Genomic DNA, 22,142 nt, shown 5'->3' on the forward strand with positions numbered 1-22,142 from the left:
ATTTTTCCAAAAAGAATTGTTGATTAAATCCATCGCTCTACATTTGGCTCAATGTATACATACGTTATTTAGGGAAACTCAGAAAGTATATAAATGAGTCTTGAAATACATGGAACTATTCGGCATGTGAAATGACACCAAGTGACCAATGGCCATTTGAAATATTCACTTTTGAGTAATTTAATGTGTTAATGTTTTTTGATGAGTCATTATGGAGTCCTATTAGAAGCAGCATAACAAAATTTAAGCATGAAAGTATAGGGGATGAGAATTTTAAAAACAGTCATATTTTCACAGAAAACCAAAAATGATGGGAATCCTCAGCAGGTTAGGCAGAATTGAACCAGCATTAACGTTTCAGGCTGATGGCATTTCATGAGAAGTAGATAAAAGGTAACTGAGCTAAACTGTTCTCACTCTCTTCCCTCCCTTCTCCTTCACACACAGAAGAAATGAAGAAACAAACTATAACTTGTAAGTTTTCCCATAAACCTATAATCCTACATTTTATCTACTTCAGCCTGAAACAGTTCTTACCTGGAGTTTGAAACAGACTTTATTAAAGTCTCATCATGGCTCGATAAGCATTCAGTCAAAAAATATGTTTGATACTTTAAAACTGATCAGAGAACAAACACCATGGGCTACTTACCTTTCTATATAAAGTTTCTATTGCAGGATCCACTACATCATGGGGTGTAAAAATAGGTGGTCTGGTTTTGGTCTGTTTAATTGGGTTAGCCAAGGCTATAACTCTGCCATCGCTTCCAAACCATTGCTTGCCCTTTGATGACAAAAGTTCAGATGTTTGTAGATGATAATAACGTGCAACTTTTGTTTTGAGAAATGTGGAAAAGTATACCCAATGTTGCCTTTACCTACCTCTTCATGTTTAAGTAATCGATTCTCAAGAATGTTTTGGTTTGATTTGGAAACTTTTGGTTTTTCTCCAACATATATGCCTTCATCTTCAAGAAACCTTGGTTGCATGTTTTCAGGAACTTTTTCTGATGTAGATACTGTACATCAGAATGAAACATAGAAAAAGACTAAGGCACAGGGGACTGTAGAATCTGGAATTTTAAGTAAACACAGTGCTAGAGCAACTTAGAAAGCCATGCAGCATCTGTGGAGAGAATGGACAGAGCACATTTCAGACTGGGACCTTCCTTCAGTCCGAAACATCGTTTGTCCATTTCCCTCAACAGATGCAGCCTGATCGGTTGAAGTCCTTCAGCAGTTTGTTTTTTTGACATAGAGATTGTCTATTTGTTGGTAATCAGTTTAAGGGAAGATATTAAAAAATGAAAGATTTCAACTTTGTTGAATCCTCCTGTTTTTGTCCTGCATTATGTATTAAATATTTCTGCTAGCGTATCTGCAAGCATATTTATAATAATGTTTACATAAACATTAGAACTCCACTTATTACTGGGCACTATACATTATTATTAAGTAACTTGTTAAGATTCAACTGCCTAAAATTTGAATGAAGGAATGATTTATTAGTTTGACTTAAATGGGTTAACAACTTCACTAAGTAATTGGCCAGTAGTATTTCAGACAATTGAATTCATCACAAAATGCTATTTCCACGTTAAACTAATGTTTGCTAAATAAAAAGTCAATGCGCCATTTTTCTTTCCTAGTGGAAATGTTGAAAAGAAACAACATACAAAATAAGTTACCTGACAGAATACTGGGGATAAAAAGGACTTTTCTCTCTTTCTGCCGTCGATTGTGGTAGCCTTCATAATCAGGAGGTTTCACTATGAGAAAATCACGAGCTGTCTGATCAATTATAAAGAGATAGTCATCCTCATCCTCCTCATCATCATTCACAAGCGGCTCGTCCTCTTCCTGCAGTAATTAAAGAACATTGTTTAATTTTCCAGTACATGAACACTTACCAAAAGAAACACATGACACATTCTCTAATGCCGAGGCTTACAGCTACTTCAGTTTTGTTTTTCCAGCTGCTATAGGTGGTGCACTTGATTTGGCTATTTGGAATTCCATGCTCCCTTTAGCTTTTTGCTTTGTATCGCTTCTAGCCTCTTAAACTTAAAGAGATATTTGAATATAATAGACAGAATTCCATTAAAGAAGATAATTCCTTTAAACAAAGTTGGGACCTTTTCTGTACGGACAAATGGCAGAAATATATCAACTGTAACTCCTAATACTTCTGCCTTTCCCAATACTCGATCATGTCACATAACCTTGAACTAAACGATGAACTGAACAATGCAATAGTTATTTGAAAAAAAAAGCATATTTGATGTTTTTGAATAAATTTCTTCACTATCTTCAAGTTCCCCTGTACACACTGGCCGAGCTGCTGCCTTATAGTGCCAGAGACCCAGGCTTGATTCTGATTTCAGGCGCTGTCTGGGTGGAGTTTACATGCTCTCCTGTGACCATGTGGGTTTCCTCTGGGTGCATCTGTTTCCTCCCACATCCCAAAGATGTGCAGATTTGTAATTAATTGTTTTTGGTGTGTGGGAGTGGATGTGAAAGTGGGATAACATAGAACCAGTGAGAATGGGTAACTGATGGTCGACGTGGACCCAGTGAGACGAAGCACCTATTTACATGCTGTATCTTTCTTTCAATTTGAATAATTGGATCGGAGGAGAGTTGGTTGGCAACACAATCGGATTTTTCTGCCAACCACAGCCTAGAAGCTGCCAACTGGAGAAAAGGGATGTGACTTTCCCTTGGTTCACATGCTTTCATTATAATAGCATTGGCTTTCAATTATTTGAGATCATGTTGTGGGAAATGCAAAGCGGCTATGGCTTACAAAGAATGTTGTGAATGTTACCAGTCATAAATAAATACACTGCAAGTTGCTCTCGATGAATCCCAAAATGTCAGAATTATCAAACTTCTGCATTCTGTTCCACCTTATGATTCTGAGTGAAAATGCACATGTAGGAACACATTGCTGTATCTCAGTTTTCCCAACAATCTCCCTGGGAATCGTGTCTAAATTCAGATGATGAGTACTCATTTTAACATTATACCAAAGAGCTGTGAGTGAATTTGTATGATCCACTACCTTCGTAAAAGGAGAAATAGGTTACAGGAGAAATAAATCTTGCTTGTTAAAAGTTCGGTCATCTTTGAAGTGTTGCTAAAGCATATGTCAAGTGTTAAGTTTTTCATTTTGATAATGTTAGATAAGCTAAATATTCTGTTCAGACGTTCAAAACAAATGCAAGTAACATCTTTAAAAGTTTTGTGTGTTAATAAGATATATTTCCCGTTTGTTGAATTGTTCACATGCTGGGCTATTGTGGTGATAACAGGCTCCGTGTGAGAGAACAAAAACTAGATTAATGCTAAATTGATTCAAAACAAAAAAAACAAGAAACATAGGCTTGTTGAAGCAAACTAGTTTCCAGACCATACTTTTCCTCACGACCGACATCAAGAAGCAGCCTTGCTTTCCAGCAATTCATTGCAATTACATTTGTGATCAAACATTTACTTTCTGATAAAAGGTAATTTACCTGAAAAATCAGCACTCGTTTCCCGTTTCACTGACACTCATTTTTTTTAAACATTCAGTCAGAAAATCAGTTGGACAGACTGTATCTAAACTGCTGCCCCTTTGATGTTGTTTTTTATTCCTACAATAATCCTTCAGGGTCAAGGGGGAGATATACAATCAAGAACATATGGGAAAATATTATTTAACCAGAACCATGCCATTCATGGTTACACATCATCTTTTACACATTATAAATAAATAAAAATAACACTTCTGGGACTCATTAAAAAAAGAGGGGGTTGGAAATTGGAAATAAAATCAGAAAGCCACAACACCTGTTAATGTTAATGTTTCTGGTTAAAAATCCTGTCACAATTCAAGAAGAGAGAAAGCAAGTTAATTTTAAGTTGGAGAAAGGGTGGGTAAAGAATGGATAGAAATCCAAGGACACCGTGAGAAGCTTGAGAAGAAATTGCAATATGACCGCTGAGATATGTGGATCATAGTTAGACACGATGAGGTGCTGGAAGACTGGAGGTTGGCTAATGTTGTGCCTCTATTTAAGAAGGGCCACAAAGAAAAGCTCAGTAACTATGGACAAGTGAACCTAACATCTGTGGTAGGAGAGTTAGTGGGGCGGATTCTGAGGAATAGGATGTACATTCATTTGGAAAGACAGGGGCTGATTAGAGATAGTCAACATGCTTTTGCGTGTGTGGGAGATCACATCTCATGAATCTGATTGAGTTTTGTGAAGAAGTAACCAAGAAAGTTGATGAGAGCAGGACCACAGGTATTATCTATATGAACTTCAGCAAGGCCTTTGATAAAGTTATGCATGGTTGGTTGCTTTGGTAGGATTGCATGGGATCCGGGGAGAGCTTGTGGATTAAATACAGAATTAGCTTAATGGTAGGAAACAGAGAGGGCTGGAGGAATTTATTCACAAAATGCTGGAGTAACTCAGCAGGTCAGGCAGCATCTCAGGAGAGAAGGAATGGGTGACGTTTCTGCAGACTGGAGGAAGTGAGTGTGTTGCTTTTCGGACTGGAAGCTGATGACTAGTGGTGTGTCTCAGGGACATTGCTGCTCGTAATTTATATCAACATATAAAGGCATGATGAGCAAGTTTGCAGGGGACTTAAATAGGTGGTAGACAGTGAAGATGGTTATCAAGAATTACAGTGAGATCTTGATCAGCTGGGCAAGTGGGCCAAGAAATGACAAACAGAGTTGTTCGGCATGGATGAGTTGTACTGAAAGACCTGTTTCCAGGCTGTACGACAGTAACATAAGAAAGCAGATCTCAGATAAAGAACATAAACAACGCTGTTTCCTTCTCCACAGAAGCTGACCCGCTGAGCAGGTCTAACGTTTTCTCTCATTATTTCTGATGTTCAGTACTTTCAGCGTTTTGCTTTTCAACATTTGTAGTAATTAACTGCACAGTGGCGCAGTGGTAGAGTTGCTGAATCACAGGGCTTGCAGCGCCAGAGACCCGGGTCCGATCCCGACTACAGGTGCTGTCTGTATGGAGTTTGAACATTTTCCATGTGACTGCGTGCGTTTTCTCCTAAATCTTTGGTTTCCTCCCACACTCCAAAGACACAGGTTTGTAGGTTAATTGGCTTGGGTTTGTATACTTGGTATTAGTGTAAATTATCCCTAGTGTGTGTAGGCTTGTGTTAATGTGCAGGGATCGTTAGTTGGTGCGGACTCAGTGGGCCGAAGAGCATGTTTCCGTGCTGTATCTCCCAACTAAACAAAAAAACTAAACTGCTTTGGTACAAGCTTCATGCATCTGTGATTTAACTGAAAATTTGCAATGCAACAATGTCAATCAAGTCTTACGTCCAAGGTTCATGCTGTTAAAATTGATCATAATTGAATTTATTGTTTCTTAAAATTAAATTTGAGCAATTTCATATCCAAATTATTATATCATTGTATGAATGAAAGTTAAAATAACTTTGCTTGATTATAAAAACTGTGGTTCCTTATTGTCATAAAAAATGGGGGAAAACAACCAATTTTGCTTTCTGCAGCACACTGATTTGGATGTTGATTTTATTAAATCTATTGTTCCTCACTATTCACCTGGAAAAGGTGTTTTCACTTGCATTGGTCCTAAAGCATACTACTGGATCAAAAAAAAAGTCATTACACATTATAAACCAGCTTAGTCTTTGAAAGCCAATCCATATCATGATCTGATTGAGTGCCACAGATTACTGGGAATAAGTCAGAGTAATACAGCACGGAAACATGCCCTTCGGCCAAATGAATCCACGCCAAACGTAAATCATCCAAAGATAAAGTGCCAAGGACATGAAGCTGAGCTGATTTTTATCCTCTCACAACATCCACAATCTCATGCGTTTGTAGCATGACCTATTCAGATAGTGATCTAGATTTGCTTTATTGCAACAGTACTACAATGAAGGCAACTAACAAACCACACCTCTCATTGCTATTTTCTACTTTCCCCCTTCAAAAATCTTGAAAAACTGAAGCATAACTAGACCAGAGTAAAATGTAGCTATGTTTCATTTCTTACTTAGTTAATTGTTGAAAGGAAGTTTGACAGCAAATGTGGGAACAAGAAAAGTTAACGGAGAACATACATAGAACAAAACAGCAGAGGAACAGGCCCCTCAACCCACAATGTCTGAGCCAACCATGATACTAAATTAAATGAATCCTGGGAATAATGCAGAGGTTGCAGGATCAATTTATCCCAAAGAGGCGGAAAGACTCTAAGGGGAGTAAGAGACACCTGTGGCTGACGAGGGAAGTCAAGGACAGCATAAAAATTAAGGAGAGGAAGTATAACATAGCAAAGAAGAGTGGGAAGCCAGAGGATTGGGACTCTTTTAAAGAGCAACAAAAGTTAACTAAAAAGGCAATACGGGGAGAAAAGATGAGGTACGAGGGTAAACTAGCCAATAATATAAAGGAGGATAGCAAAAGTTTTTTTAGGTACGTGAAGAGGAAAAAAATAGTCAAGGCAAATGTGGGTCCCTTGAAGACAGAAGCAGGGGAATTTATTATGGGGAACAAAGAAATGGCAGACGAGTTAAACCGTTACTTTGGATCTGTGTTTACTGAGGAGGATACACACAATCTCCCAAATGTTCTAGGGGCCGGAGAACCTAGGGTGATGGAGGAACTGAAGGAAATCCACATTAGGCAGGAAATGGTTTTGGGTAGACTGATGGGACTGAAGGCTGATAAATCCCCAGGGCCTGATGGTCTGCATCCCAGGGTACTTAAGGAGGTGGCTCTAGAAATAGTGGAAGCATTGGAGATCATTTTTCAATGTTCTATAGATTCAGGATCAGTTCCTGTGGATTGGAGGATAGCAAATGTTATCCCACTTTTTAAGAAAGGAGGGAGAGAGAAAACGGGTAATTATAGACCAGTTAGTCTGACATCAGTGGTGGGGAAGATGCTGGAGTCAATTATAAAAGACGAAATTGCTGAGCATTTGGATAGCAGTAACAGGATCATTCCGAGTCAGCATGGATTTACGAAGGGGAAATCATGCTTGACAAATCTACTGGAATTTTTTGAGGATGTAACTAGGAAAATTGACAGGGGAGAGTCGGTGGATGTGGTGTACCTCGACTTTCAGAAAGCCTTCGACAAGGTCCCACATAGGAGATTAGTGGGCAAAATTAGAGCACATGGTATTGGGGGTAGGGTACTGACATGGATAGAAAATTGGTTGACAGACAGAAAGCAAAGAGTGGGGATAAATGGGTCCCTTTCGGAATGGCAGGCAGTGACCAGTGGGGTACCGCAAGGTTCGGTGCTGGGACCCCAGCTATTTATGATATACATTAATGACTTAGATGAAGGGATTTAAAGTACCATTAGCAAATTTGCAGACGATACTAAGCTGGGGGGTAGTGTGAATTGTGAGGAAGATGCAATAAGGCTGCAGGGTGACTTGGACAGGTTGTGTGAGTGGGCGGATACATGGCAGATGCAGTTTACTGTAGATAAGTGTAAGGTTATTCACTTTGGAAGTAAGAATAGAAAGGCAGATTATTATCTGAATGGTGTCAAGTTAGGAAGAGGGGATGTTCAACGAAATCTGGGTGTCCTAGTGCATCAGTCACTGAAAGGAAGCATGCAGGTACAGCAGGCAGTGAAGAAAGCCAATGGAATGTTGGCCTTCATAACAAGAGGAGTTGAGTATAGGAGCAAAGAGGTCCTTCTACAGTTGTACCGGGCCCTGGTGAGACCGCACCTGGAGTACTGTGTGCAGTTTCGGTCTCCAAATTTGAGGAAGGATATTCTTGCTATTGAGGGCGTGCAGCGTAGGTTCACTAGGTTGATTCCCGGAATGGCGGGACTGTTGTATGTTGAAAGGCTGGAGCAATTAGGCTTGTATACACTGGAATTTAGAAGGATGAGGGGGGATCTTATTGAAACATATAAGATAATTAGGGGATTGGACACATTAGAGGCAGGAAACATGTTCCCAATGTTGGGGGAGTCCAGAACAAGGGGCCACAGTTTAAGAATAAGGGGTAGGCCATTTAGAACGGAGATGAGGAAGAACTTTTTCAGTCAGAGAGTGGTGAAGGTGTGGAATTCTCTGCCTCAGAAGGCAGTGGAGGCCAGTTCGTTGGATGCTTTCAAGAGAGAGCTGGATAGAGCTCTTAAGGATAGCGGAGTGAGGGGGTATGGGGAGAAGGCAGGAACGGGGTACTGATTGAGAGTGATCAGCCATGATCGCATTGAATGGCGGTGCTGGCTCGAAGGGCTGAATGGCCTACTCCTGCACCTATTGTCTATTGTTTATTGTCTATTGTCCTCTGCCTGCATTCCCTGCATGTGTCTATCTAAAAGCCTCTTCAATGCAGCTATTGTTTCTGCTTCCACCACCATCCCTGGCAGCATGTTCTAAGCACTCACCCTTCTGTGTAGCAAAACTTGCCCGCACAACTCATATGGGGTATGGGGAGAAGGCAGGAACGGGTACTGATTGAGAATGATCAGCCATGACCACATTGAATGGTGGTGCTGGCTCGAAGGGCCGAATGGCCTACTCCTGCACCTATTGTCTATTAATCTTTCCCTCTTTGACCTTAAAGCTATGCTCTCTAATCTTTAACATTTCCACCCTGTGAAAAAGATTCTGGTTGTCTCCCCTTTCTATGCCTCTCATAATTTTAAATACTTCTATCTGGTCTCCCTCAGCCTCTGATACTCCAGTGAAAACAATCCAAGTTTGCCTAACCTCTCCTTATAGTCAATGCCTTCTAATCCAGATACAATTTTCATAAACCTCTTCTGCACCCTCTTCAAAGAACCTAAATACCACATGACTTCCTGACTTTTATACCCAATGGCCTGATCAACAAAGGCAAGCATATGATAAGGTAGACACAAAATGCTGGAGTAACTCAGCTGGAGTAACTTGGGAGAGAAGGAATGGGTGACGTTTCGGGTCGAGACAAGGGTCTCGATCCGAAACGTCACCCATTCCTACTCACCTGAGATGCTGCCTGACCCTCTGAGTTACTCCAACATTTTGTGTCCACCTTCGATTTAAACCAGCATCTGCCGTTTTTTTCCTACAAAAGCATACAATAAATCTTCTTTACTATTACTACTTTCAAGGAACTAGGGAACTATTAAAACTGTTATGCCATTAATTGTATATTTTCCTCTTATAACCGATACTCTTATAAGCAAAGTACAACGCTTCACTCTTGCTCAGATTATACATATCTACCATTTCTCCACCCATATCTGTAACTGACCCATATGTCACTATCCTTTGACAGAATTCCACACTGTGTGGAAAATTCCACACTGTGGGCCCAGCACAGATCCCTGCAGTCCACCACTGCTCACAAACCTTGAGCCAAAATATCATTTACTTTGTCTTCTATAGTATGTCACATTTGGATCCAAAATATTGAAAAATAATTGTTCCAGTAGGTTGTTGAAACACTAGGCAACATGGATTTCCCAAGAAATTCTGCAATGTTATACCTTTCCTTCTTCCTCCTTGTCGTCATCTTTGCTGACTGCAGACCCTTCACCATCACCTTCTGTCGCCTCCCCTTCACCCTGATCGACCTCATGAAGTGTTTGCGGTTGACTCCTCACTTCTGACCCTTCATTTGAATCTTCAGGTTCAGGATCGAAATTGAAGGTGAAGAAGTTGTATGCCTCCTCAACGGATGGAAACCCTTCCTGTAAATATAGAATAATATTAGTTTAGAAGTCTGTGATTGGTGCACATACACTAGCACCATCCTACACACCAGGGACAATTTACAGTTTTACCAAAGCCAATTAACCTACAAACCTGTCCTTCTTTGGAGTGTGGGAAGAATGTGGAGCACCCGAAAATCTACCTGATCACAGGGAGAACCAACAAACTCTGAGTTGACAACACCCGGAGTCAGGATGTAACCCAGATCCCTGGAGCTGTGAGGCAGCAACTCTACCGCTGCGCCACTGTAGCTGTTTGGTTAATTGTTTATGCTAAATTATCTCTGGTGCCTGGTCAAAGCATCGGGGAGGAGGGGGGCGTGCATGAGAGAATATGTTACAAGAATGTAAGTGGGCGAATTAAATATCTCTGAGAGCTGCCATAGTGGCCTCCTTCTATATTGTATGGAAATATACCATGTACATTACATTTGCAAAGTTTTGACATGTTATTTGTTAAAAAAAATACATTAAATGCAAAATTATGCATATCAGTCAAAACCAGCATCTGCACTATTCACTATGCCGCAAACATCATGACTTCTGTCGTGATTTATATTATGCTATAGTTTCCATTAGCAATACAAAACCACTGTTGCACAAGACCAGCAAAGGAAACGGTGTACAAATTCCATTCCACTGCATTAAAGACGGTTGTGAGCAGTTTTGGGCCCCATATCTGAGGAAGGATTTGTTGGTGTTGGAGAGAGTCCAGAGGAGGTTTACAAGAATGATACCAGGGATGATTGGGTTAATGTATTAGAAGCATTTGAAGGCTCTGGGCCTGTACTCGCTGGAATTCAGAAGGATGAGGCAAGGATTTTATTGAAATCTACTGAATAATGAAAGGCCCTGATAGGATGGACATGTGGAATGGATGTTTCAACAACCAGCAGGCATAGCCTCAAGATAACAGGATGTACCTTTAGAATAGAGATGAGGAGGAATTTCTTTAGTAAGAGGGTGAAGAATCTGTGGAATTCATTGTCACAAATGGCTGTGGAGGCCAAGACATTGGGTATTTTAAAAGTGGAGATTGACAGGTTCTTGATTAACAAGGGCACCAAAGGTTATGGTGAGAAGACAGAAGAATGGGGTTGAGCGGGTACAACATCAGCCATGATTGAATGGGGGAGCAGACTTGATGGGCCGAATGGCCTAATTCTACTTCTATGTTTTCTGGTCTTAACTGGAATATAATCTTAGAGATGCTGTCTACCCACAACACAAAAAATAACAACATTAAAATAAATCACATCTATCAACCTGTTATTAATACTGTAGTAAAAAATAAATAATCTTGGTAAATGGTATTTTTTGCAACACAAATACTTAATTAAAACCATTGCATACATTGAATCTTCCCACATCCTGGTCTAAATATATTCTACTGACATATACCTCCAATATTTTATAGTATAGGATAGATTGTCTGAAAATTTTGTTCTGGTCACATTTATGCCCTGAGTCAATATTCAATTAATATAGAAGTAATCCTGACCTCGGGTGCTGTCTGTATGGAGTTTGCAAGTCTCCCTGTGACTGTGTGGGTTTTCTCTGTGTTACCCAGTTTCCTCCCACATCCCAAAGTGATGTAGGTTTCTTGGATAATTGGCCTCTGTAAATTGCCATTAGTGTGCAGTGTGATGTGGAAGTGGAATAATATAGAACTAGTGTGAATGGGTTGGCATGGACTCGATGGGCCATTTCCATGCTGTATTTTTCAATCTATCAAAAAAGCTGATAGGACTTGAATAATTCTTAAATTATACTCTCATTCCTGTGCTAAAATCTCATTCCCCTATTTTATGAACATTGGGAGTATATCATAAGTGATAGGAGCAGAATAAGGCCATTTGGCCCATCAAGTCTACTCCACCATTCAATAATGGCAGATCTATCCCTCCCTCGTAACCCTATCTTCCTGCCTTTTCCCCATAATCCCTGACACCCATACGAATCAAGAATCTATCTGTCTCTGCCTTATAAATATCCACTGACTTGGCTTCCCCAGCCTTCTCTGGCAAAGAATTCCACAGATTCACCACCCTCTGACTAAAGAAGTACCTCCTCATCTTCCTAAAGGAATGTCCTTTAATTCTGAGGCTATGATCTCTAGACCAAGACTCTCCCACTAGCGGAAACATCCTCTCCACATCCACTATCCAAGCCTTTCACTATTTGTTAAGTTTCAATGAGGTCCCCCCTCATTCTTCTAAACTCTAGCAAATACAGGCCCAGTGCCATCAAATGCTCATCGTATGATACCCAGCGGTTCAGGCAGCATCTCTGGAGAGAAGGAATGACAATAGACAATAGACAATAGGTGCAGGAGTAGGCTATTCGGCCCTTCGAGCCAGCACCACCATTCAATGTGATCATGGCTGATCATTCTCAATTAGTACCCCGTTCCTGCCTTCTCCCCATACCCCCTGACTCCCCTATCCTTAAGAGCTCTATCTAGCTCTCTCTTGAATGCATTCAGAGAATTGGCCTCCATTGCCTTCTGAGGCAGAGAATTCCACAGATTTACAACCCCCTGACTGAAAAAGTTTTTCCTCATCTCCGTTCTAAATGGCCTACCCCTTATTCTTAAACTGTGGCCCCTGGTTCTGGACTCCCCCAACATTGGGAACATGTTTCCTGCCTCTAACGTGTCCAACCCCTTAATAATCTTATATGTTTCGATAAGATCCCCTCTCATCCTTCTAAATTCCAGTGTATACAAGCCTAGCCGCTCCAGTCTTTCAACATATGACAGTCCCGCCATTCCAGGAATTAACCTAGTAAACCTAAGCTGAACGCCCTCAATCGCAAGAATATCCTTCCTCAAATTTGGAGACCAAAACTGCACACAGTACTCCAGGTGCGGTCTCACTAGGGCCCTGTACAACTGCAGAAGGGCCTCTTTGCTCCTATACTCAATTCCTCTTGTTATGAAGGCCAACATTCCATTAGCTTTCTTCACTGCCTGCTGTACCTGCATGCTTCCTTTTCCTGATGCACTAGGGCACCCAGATCTCGTTGTACGTCCCCTTTTCCTAACTTGACACCATTCAGATAATATTCTGCCTTCCTATTCTTACCACCAAAGTGGATAACCTTACACTTATCCACATTAAACTGCATCTGCCATGCATCCGCCCATTCACACAACCTTTCCAAGTCACCCTGCAACCTCATAGCATCTTTCTCACAGTTCACACTACCACCCAGCTTTGTATCATCTGCAAATTTGCTAATGGTACTTTTAATCCCTTCATCCAAGTCATTAATATATATTGTAAATAACTGCGGTCCTAGCACCGAGCCTTGCGGTACCCCATTAGTCACTGCCTGGCATTCTGAAAGGGGCCCATTTATCCCCACTCTTTGCTTTCTGTCTGCCAACCAATTTTCTATCCATGTCAGTACCCTGTGCTCTAATTTTGCCCACTAATCTCCAATGTGGGACCTTGTCGAAGGCTTTCTGAAAGTCGAGGTACACCACATCCACCGGCTCTCCCCTGTCAATTTTCCTAGTTACATCCTCAAAGAATTTCAGAAGATTAGTCAAGCATGATTTCCCCTTCGTAAATCCACGCTGACTCGGAACGATTCTGTTACTGCTATCCAAATGCTCCACAATTTCGTCTTTTATAATTGACTCCAGCATCTTCCCCACCACTGATGTCAGACTAACTGGTCTATAATTTCCCGTTTTCTCTCTCCCTCCTTTCTCAAAAAATGGGATAACATTAGCTACCCTCCAATCCACAGGAACTGATCTTGAATCTATAGAACATTGGAAAATGATCACCAATGCGTCCACAATTTCTAGAGCCACCTCCTTAAGTACCCTGAGATGCAGACCATCAGGCCCTGGGGATTTATCAGCCTTCACTCCCACCAGTCTACCCAACACCATTTCCTGCCTAATGTGAACGACCCTTCTTCAGAAAAAGGGTCCTGACCCGAAATGTCACACATTCCTTCTCTCCAGAGAGGCTGCCTGACCCGCTGAGTTACTCCAGCATTTTGTGTCTACCTTTAATTTAAACAAGCATCTGCAGGTTTTTTTTCCCTACACATCATATGATACCCACTCTTCCCTGGGAGCATTCTTGTGAACCCCCTCTGAACCTTTTCCAGAGCCAGTCCATCCTTCCTCAGATAAGGTGCCCAAAACTGCTCACAATACTCCAAATGTACCCTAAAGAATGCCTTATGGACCCTCAGCATTACATCCCTGTTTTTGTATTCTAGCTCTCTTGAAATAAATGCTAGCATTGTGTTTGCCTTCCTTACTACCGATTTGACTTGCAAATTAACTTTTTGGGAATCCTGCACCAGCATTCCAAAGTCCCTTTGCACCTCCCATTTCTGGGTTTTCTCCCCATTTAGAAAATAGTCTACTCATTTATTCCTACTACCAAAATGCATTACTCCACACTTTGTTGCACTATATTCCATCTGCCATTTCTCTTCCCACTCTCCCAACCTGTCCAAGTCCTTCTGCAGAGTCCCTGCTTTCTCTACACTACCTGCCCTTCCACCTATTTTCATATCATCTGCAAACTTGGCCACAAAGGCTTCAATCCCCTCATCCAAATCATTAACATACAACGTGAAGAGTAGCGGCCCCAGCACCGATCCCTGCGGAACTCCACTAGACACTGGCAGCCAAACAGAAAAAGCCCCCCTTATTGCCACTCTTTGCCTTCTGCCATCCAGCTAACCTGCTATCCATGGTAGTACCTGCCCTTTGCTACCATGGGCTCTCATATTCCACAGCAGCCTCACATGTGGCACCTTATCAAAGGCTTTCTGAAAATCTAGCAAACAACATCCACGGACTCTCCTTTGTCTGTCCTGCTATTTACTTCTTCAAAGAATTCCAGCAGATTTGTCAAGCAAGATCTCTCCTTCACAAAACCAGACTGCACAGAAACAGGCCCTTCAGATCACTGAATCTGTGTTGACCATTGGGCACCCATTTATGAAACATTTCTATCAATTCCATCCCCAATCACCCACACAACAGGGTCAATTTAACCTAAACAATTAACCACATAATTTAGGGATATGGGGGAAATTGGCGAAACAGTAAACACACCAGATCACATACATATTCCCTGCAGACAACACCAGTCAGGATTGAACTAATGATGATAATTCAGCAAACACAGATAGGATAACATTTATTAAGTACATATTTGTGGTTATTCCACATTACAAATATTAATAAGGAAGGTATGATTAGTGTTACGATCTAAAAGTACGTAATAAATCTGTCCACTTCACAAGGTGAATAAAAACATTTCTGCATATGTTCCACTGTCTAACAAATTAAAGAAGTGTTCTAAGCAATGTTTTACAACATTGGTTACAAATGTTCAAGGACAATTAAATACTAATAGCATTACTGAAGGTTAAGATTACATCACCCCAAGTAAATCTGGTAACAAGCAAACATCCAATTTCACTGTTAACTGAAAAATCTGAATTTGGCAACGAAAGGTTCACCATCTGGAACCACTCGATTGAATACACTATAATAGAAAACTTTCCTTTTGTTGCAACGGTATACCAAGGAAAAAGTTTTCATATGGAAACAAAAGAGCAGATGCTAAAATTATAAATGAAATTGCAAAATGGAATAAATTATCAATAACACCTATCAATCCACTTCTTTGCTTTTTGATTAAGATTTATGCCCAAGTGAAACTGACTGAAGACCTTGAACATTTTTGGTTCATCAGTGAGTATCAAGATGGAACTGAAGGCTGTACATACTTGACAAACCTAAATGAATTTTTTGAAGATGTAATTAAAGTAGTGGATGGGGCAAGGATATGTCTAAAATCAAAATACTGCAGATTCTGGAAATCTTAAATGTAAACATTCAGTGCAGGTCAGGCAGCATGAATAGAGAGAGAAAAATATTTTCTGTTTCAGGTTGATGACATCTCATCAGCATGTCTAATGCAGTTCTTTATATTAAATGCCAGGACATACTTGACTATGTTATAGAATCACAGAATGTGGAAACAGGCTCTTCAGCCCAACTTGCCCATACCGGCCAACATGTCCATCTACACTAGTCCCACCTGCCTGTGTTTGACCCATATCCCACTAAACCTGTCCTATCCATGTACCTGTCTAAATGATTCTTAAATGTTATGATAGTACCTGCCTCAACTATCTCCTCCGGCAGCTTGTTTAATACACCCACCACCCTTTCTGAGAAAAAGTTATCCCCCAGGTTCCTATTAAATCTTTTCCCCCTCACCTTAAACCTATGTCTTCTGGTTCTTGCCTCCCCTACTCTGGGCAAGAGACTCTGTGGGTCTACCCGATCTATTCCTCTCATGATTTTGGCCACCTCTATAAGATCACCCCTCATTTTATTTAAAGTTCCTCACATAAAATTGCAAACTAAAGATTAAGAGGCTAGATTAACGGCATAATATTGACTAGAAAATGAAATAGTGTGAGCAGAAGGTGATGGAGCTTAGTGGAAGTGGGCAAATCATTAATTGATAGGAGATACAATTAGTGTATCCCAACGATTTATGTTGGGAACCTACCCACTGATAATTTTTAGAAACATCACAGATGAAATAATCAATCAGCGTATTCAAATTTACTGATGAGACTTATGGGTCCTTTTACCTTGATCATTAAAATGTCATAGACAGGCTGCTCAGTTTTCCACGGCCAACGTGATCTCTCGGTTGCCAAACATTTTAACTCCCCTTCCCATTCCCATACTGACCTCTCGGTCCTGGCCTCCTCCATTGTCAGAGTGAGGCCAAACATAAATTGGAGGAACAGAACTTCATATTTCGCTTGGGCGGCTTACAACCTAGCAGTATGAATATTGATTTCTCTAACTTCAAGTAACCCTTGCATCCCCTCTCTCTCCGTCCTTCCCCCACCCTAATCATACTAGTTTTACTCTTGTCCTGCAGCGTTTCATTGTCTGCATAACTTTTAAATCACCTATCCTGCAGCTAAAGATGGATCATTGCGGGCTCTGCATTTACTTGATTATCATTGCTTTCTCCATTTCTTTCATTCATTTGTCCTAAGTACCGTCTATATCGTCTATATCTCTCGTTTCACTTTCCCCTGACTCTCAGTCTGAAAAAGAGTCTCGACCAGAAACATCACCTATTCCTTTTCCCCAGTGATGCTGCTTGACCCGCTGAGTTACTCCAGCTTTTTGTGTCAGTCCGATTTAACCAGCATCTGCAGTTCCTCCTGACACACCATGTAGGTTCTGCTTTTCACCTTTTGGCCTATATTCATTTTGCAGGTCCTCTGCCCTTTCCTACCCACGCTATATGTTGCAGATTCACAGGAATTATAAAGATTACAGCTTTAATTGTAGTCGGTATAAATCCCACAGTTTGGCTTTGATTCAAAAGAACAAGATATTACAGGAAACTGATAACATTCTTCAGAAATTTGAGGAGATTTGGCATATCACCAAATATTCTATCGAACCTCTGCTGGTGTATGGTGGAAAACCTACCGACTGGTTGTATCATGGCCTGGTTCAATAACTCGAGTGCCCCAGAATATAGGGGGTTGGAGAAAGTGATGACCATTGCCTAGTTCATCAAGCGTAGGTGACATCCCACCATCAAAGGATCTACAGGAAGTGCTGCCTCAAGAAGGCAGTTAGTGTCATGAAAGACCCACACCATCGAGGTCACACTCTCATCTCGCTGCTACAATTAGGAAGAAGGTACAGGAACCTGAGAAGTTACCTACCTCTCAGTTCAAGAATAGCTTCTTCCCATCATCCATTTGGCTTTTATTCCAAAGCATTCAAAATTAGACTACATACCATTTGCCTTCCTAATTGCTTATTATATCTGCACAACCCTAATCAAAGCCCAACCTCAGCACCACACTGCAAAGCCTAAACAAGTTCACCATGGATTGCACTACATAATTCGCCTTAAACTTTTGTTGTTTGGTTAGTTAGTAGAACTGATAATTTATCGTATTTTTATTTGCTGTGTTGTTGTTTCAATATGCCTGTTAAAGTCACAGCAAGGAAGAATTTAATTGTTCCGCTCCAGGTACATTTGATGATCAAACATTTTTGAGTCTTGTCTTGAGTTGATAGAGTAAATCCACTTCTGCTGGTTGAAAAAAACAGAACAAGACAGCCTTGTTTAAAAATGAGAGCCAAGCCTCTCAGGAGTGAAGTTTGGAAATGTAGACAGTGACGGAAACTTGGATAACCACAAAGTTGAGTTGCAAATCAGCTATGATCTCATTGCATTGTCTTCAAGTCAGTTATATCTTTAAGAATGGAGACAAAACTTTATAAAAGTTGTACCTCAAAAGATCTGTACAATGCATCAACTCTTTATATCTAACTCCTTTATTCCAAAGCATTCATACCATTTGTTTTCCTAATTGCTTGCTATATACTTGCACAATAACTCTCCTGGTTTCATTTACAAAGCTACCCAGATCTCTCTGAATTCCAAGATTTTGGTGTACATGGTGTTTATTTTTTCTATCAAAGTGAACAGCCTCACATTCTCTTAAATTATCCAACACTTTCATTGCATGCTGACTTTCTATCGACCGTTGCAGATTGCTAGAAACCTCACAGTTTAGTTTCCACTGGGATTTTTGTTGCCAGTAAATTTGTAGAGAATACATCAAACCAAGGGCCGATATCTGTAACATCAATGTCGATTTAGGTAGTTGACGCACCAGCACTCTCATGGCAATAGACTGGGTAAGAAACTACATTGTGTACCAATACTGTGCTAATAGTGAGAGTGTCCAGCTTCAGGTTTCTGGGCACACACATTTCAGAGGACCTCACATGGTCCACCAACACCGCTGCACTAGTCAAAAAAGCACAGCAATGGCTGTTTTTCCTGAGAATGCTAAAAAAGCTCAGTCTGCCACAACAGCCACTGATGACCTTCTACCGCTGCACCACAGAGAGCATACTGACATACGGCATCTATGTGTGGTATCTCAGCTGCATGGCAGCGGACAGGAAAGCTCTTCAGCGGGTCATCTGCAGAGCGCAGAGGATCATTGGGATATAGCTACCAGCCCTGGAGGACATCTACAACGCACGCTGCCTCAGGAAAGCCACCAGCATCTACAAAGGCTCCACACACCCATGCCACCGTCTGTTTGAACTACTTCCATCTGGCAGACGTTACAAAGCCTTCGGCGCCCACACCTCCAGACTAAGAAACAGCTTGATCCCTAGAGCTATAGCTGCTCTGAATCGGTCCTGCTGAGAGCCCGCCATGATCCATGATCTGTCTCTGCCCCCAGGATGATCTGGCACAACTGACCCCTGCATGAACCTTTTTTTGCACTTTACCTGGTTCCCCCTTTTTTTTCCTTTCCCCCCCCCCTTTTTGTTGTTTTCATTTTCGCCGTGATTTATTTATATATTTGATAGCATCGATATGGAAGTGACATTCTCAATCTCGTTGTACTTGTACAATGACAATAAAATAAATTGTATTGTATATATGCCCCCCCGCCAATGCCTTAGTCCATTACTTTGTGTGCCACATTTTGTATGAACTCTCCAGATTAATCACAGCTTGTACATTCCCTTTATCTTGCCATCTGCCACATTGAAGCATCATCTATCTTCAAAATGCCAAATTAAGGATGATGAACTCTTAACTTCAAAGTTGGTTTAACATCTTGCACAAATTGAATGCAATGCATGAAGAAAAAAAGTGTGCCACTGGTTTACAAAGACTTGCCTTTGGTTTTGGCTTTAATCTACTTGCTATCTCACGAAACCTAACCCTTGGAGGAGGAATGGGTGATTCAGCATCTCTTGGTCTCTTCACATCTTCTTCGTCCACCTGAACAGGTGACAAAAACATTGAGTTAAAGCGTTAAAATTGGAAAAAATGCCCATGCCATTTTACATACGTTCACACACGTTATTGGGGTACAATTAGGCCATTTGGCCCATCAAGTCTACTCCGCCATTCAATCATGGCTGATCTCTGCCTCCTAATCCCATTTTCCTGCCTTATAACCATATAACAATTACAGCACGGAAACAGGCCCATTCGGCCCTACCAGTCCACGCCGACCACTTTCTCTGACCTAGTCTCATCTACCTGCTCTCAGACCATAACCCTCCAATCCCCTCCCATCCATATACCTATCCAATTTACTCTTAAATAATAAAATTGAGCCTGCCTCCACCACTTGCACCGGAAGCTCATTCCATACAGCCACCACCCTCTGAGTAAAGAAGTTACCCCTCATGTTACCTCTAAACTTTTGTCCCTTAATTCTGAAGTTATGTCCCCTTGTTGGAATCTTCCCCACTCTCAAAGGGAAAAGCCTACCCACGTCAACTCTGTCCGTCCCTCTTAAACTCTGTCCGTCCCTCTTCTCCCCATAACCCTTGACACCCGTTCTAGTCAAGAATTTGTCGATCTCTGCCTTAAAAATATCCACTGACCTGGCCTCCACAGCTCTCCGTGGCAATGAGTTCCACATATTAACTGCCCTCAGACTAAAGAAGATCCTCCTCACCTCCTTTCTAAAAGAGCGCCCTTTAATTCTGAGGCTATGACCTCTGGTCCTAGACTCTCCCACCAGTTGAAACATCCTTTCAACATCCACTCTATCTATGCCTTTCACTATTGTGTAAGTTTCACCGAGGTTCCCCCTTAACCTTCTAAACTCCAGTGAGCAGAGGTCTAGCCCTGTCTAACGCTCATCATATGCTAACCCACTTATTTCTGGAATCATGCTTGTAAACCTCCTCTGGACCCTCATCAGAGCCAGCACATCCTTCCTCAGATGCAAGGGACTCTCTGAAGGGACAGTCATATTTGAACACAGCAAGAACCATGAACACCCTTGACCACAGGCAGAACAATCCTCGGTGAGAAACACACAGAAGGCTTGAAAATTATGATAATTTCTAAGCTATGGCATTCTGCGATTTGAAATCATACTAGAACTGCTTCACAAATGAACCATTTTCCACATTAATGAGAAAATTAGACCTTGTTGGTCTGAGACACATTTGGCATTGGTCACTGGCAGAACAAAGGTTTAGTGCTACTAACTCTGTGTAATTTAAAGGTGGCCTTCCTGACCAAGACCCAGCTTGGCACTGCAAAACTGCCTCAGCCAGGATTCCTTTAACCTACTTACTTTCCTCAGGTTATTCATTGTCTACACCCTTGCTCTCACCTCACGAACCCCCATTCCATTCCCACAAAGCTTCCTCTCCACCTTCATACAGTTTTGTCCCTCAGATCTTACTGGTTCATGGTTCATGGACCTTGCATTAGTCGCGACCTCCCACGCCTGGATTCTCAAGGTCCCTTCAACAACATTTTAATCTCCCCCCACCTTGATATTATCTCCTCCCAGGCCGTTGATTCTCTGACACCGTCCTGATTCTGCAACAACCCCCCAGGCATCAATGCAAAAGCACTCTTGAACTCCAGGTCTTAATTCTTGCTCTGATATCCTCCACCAGACTCCAATTTGTTGGACTTGGCATCTTCTTATCACAGACGCTGCAGAAAGTATTGCTTGTGCTGGCCTGATTATTAACCAAGAAAAAAATCTTCTTTATGAAATATAAACAAAGCTACTTTATGCTTTACAATCAACAATTATTAAATGAATTACAAGCTCAGTCTCTGAGCCAAGTTAAAAGGTCCATATTTAAAAAAAAGCAGCTGCTGCAATCCAGAGCAAATCAAACTCAGCTGAATTAATTGTGCTGTTTGTTTACCCAGTAGATAATTAGAGCCCTATGTCCAGCGTTTCCTCGACTGTAGTGCAGACTTCTTCAGAACATCTCCATAAACTTTCGAAGTTTTCTTGTCTTTATGTTGTTCTCAATGGTAAAAACAGGAGAAATATTCTTTGAGGACCTTGCTCATCTCCTGTGGCTCCTTACGCATATGACCACCTTGGTTTCTGAAGTGTCCTATTCTCTCCCGAGTTACCATTTCCCCCTTATTTTTATGCAATTACAAACAACTACAGTCCCATCTGATGAATGGAGTTGAAGATTTTAATGAAGTTGAAGTCAGCCAAGTATGATGCGGAAGTCCATGCATTTTTCTTGGGGTTGTCATGCAGTGAAGATCACGGCTACTGTCCCTTTGATTTGGGAAGCAGCTCTTCAACCACTGGGAGAAAGCAATTGAGAAGAACCTTGATGACAATCTTCGCTGTGGTAGATTGCATGGACAATCTGCTCTTGTGACCACGATTGGATATATCTTCTTTCTTTGTGGATGATCATGATTCTGATATCTCTGCTGGCAAGCCATGACACAAATCAATGGGTCTACAATTCAGAACAATCTCAGCGAAGGCTGACATTAAACAAGGCAGCTTCATTGCTCCAACACTTTTCTCA

At 41.2% G+C, this 22,142-nt stretch overlaps 1 protein-coding gene across 5 annotated transcripts in view; it reads right to left on the reverse strand.

Moving 5' to 3' along the window:
- cc2d2a (coiled-coil and C2 domain containing 2A) overlaps positions 1-22,142 on the reverse strand; it is a 127,232-nt gene that overhangs the window by 75,569 nt on the left and 29,521 nt on the right. For all 5 annotated transcript variants that reach the window (XM_078401073.1, XM_078401052.1, XM_078401062.1 and 2 more), the window contains 5 exons: positions 19,492-19,596; positions 9,512-9,715; positions 1,689-1,860; positions 883-1,019; positions 653-784 (listed from right to left, as the gene is read on the reverse strand). In XM_078401073.1, the coding sequence (XP_078257199.1) occupies positions 653-784; positions 883-1,019; positions 1,689-1,860; positions 9,512-9,715; positions 19,492-19,596 (750 nt within the window). The remainder of the gene's footprint in view (positions 1-652; positions 785-882; positions 1,020-1,688; positions 1,861-9,511; positions 9,716-19,491; positions 19,597-22,142) is intronic.

The sequence above is a fragment of the Rhinoraja longicauda genome, chromosome 1 (assembly GCF_053455715.1).
Source record: "Rhinoraja longicauda isolate Sanriku21f chromosome 1, sRhiLon1.1, whole genome shotgun sequence".
Classification (NCBI taxonomy): Eukaryota; Metazoa; Chordata; class Chondrichthyes; order Rajiformes; family Arhynchobatidae; genus Rhinoraja; species Rhinoraja longicauda.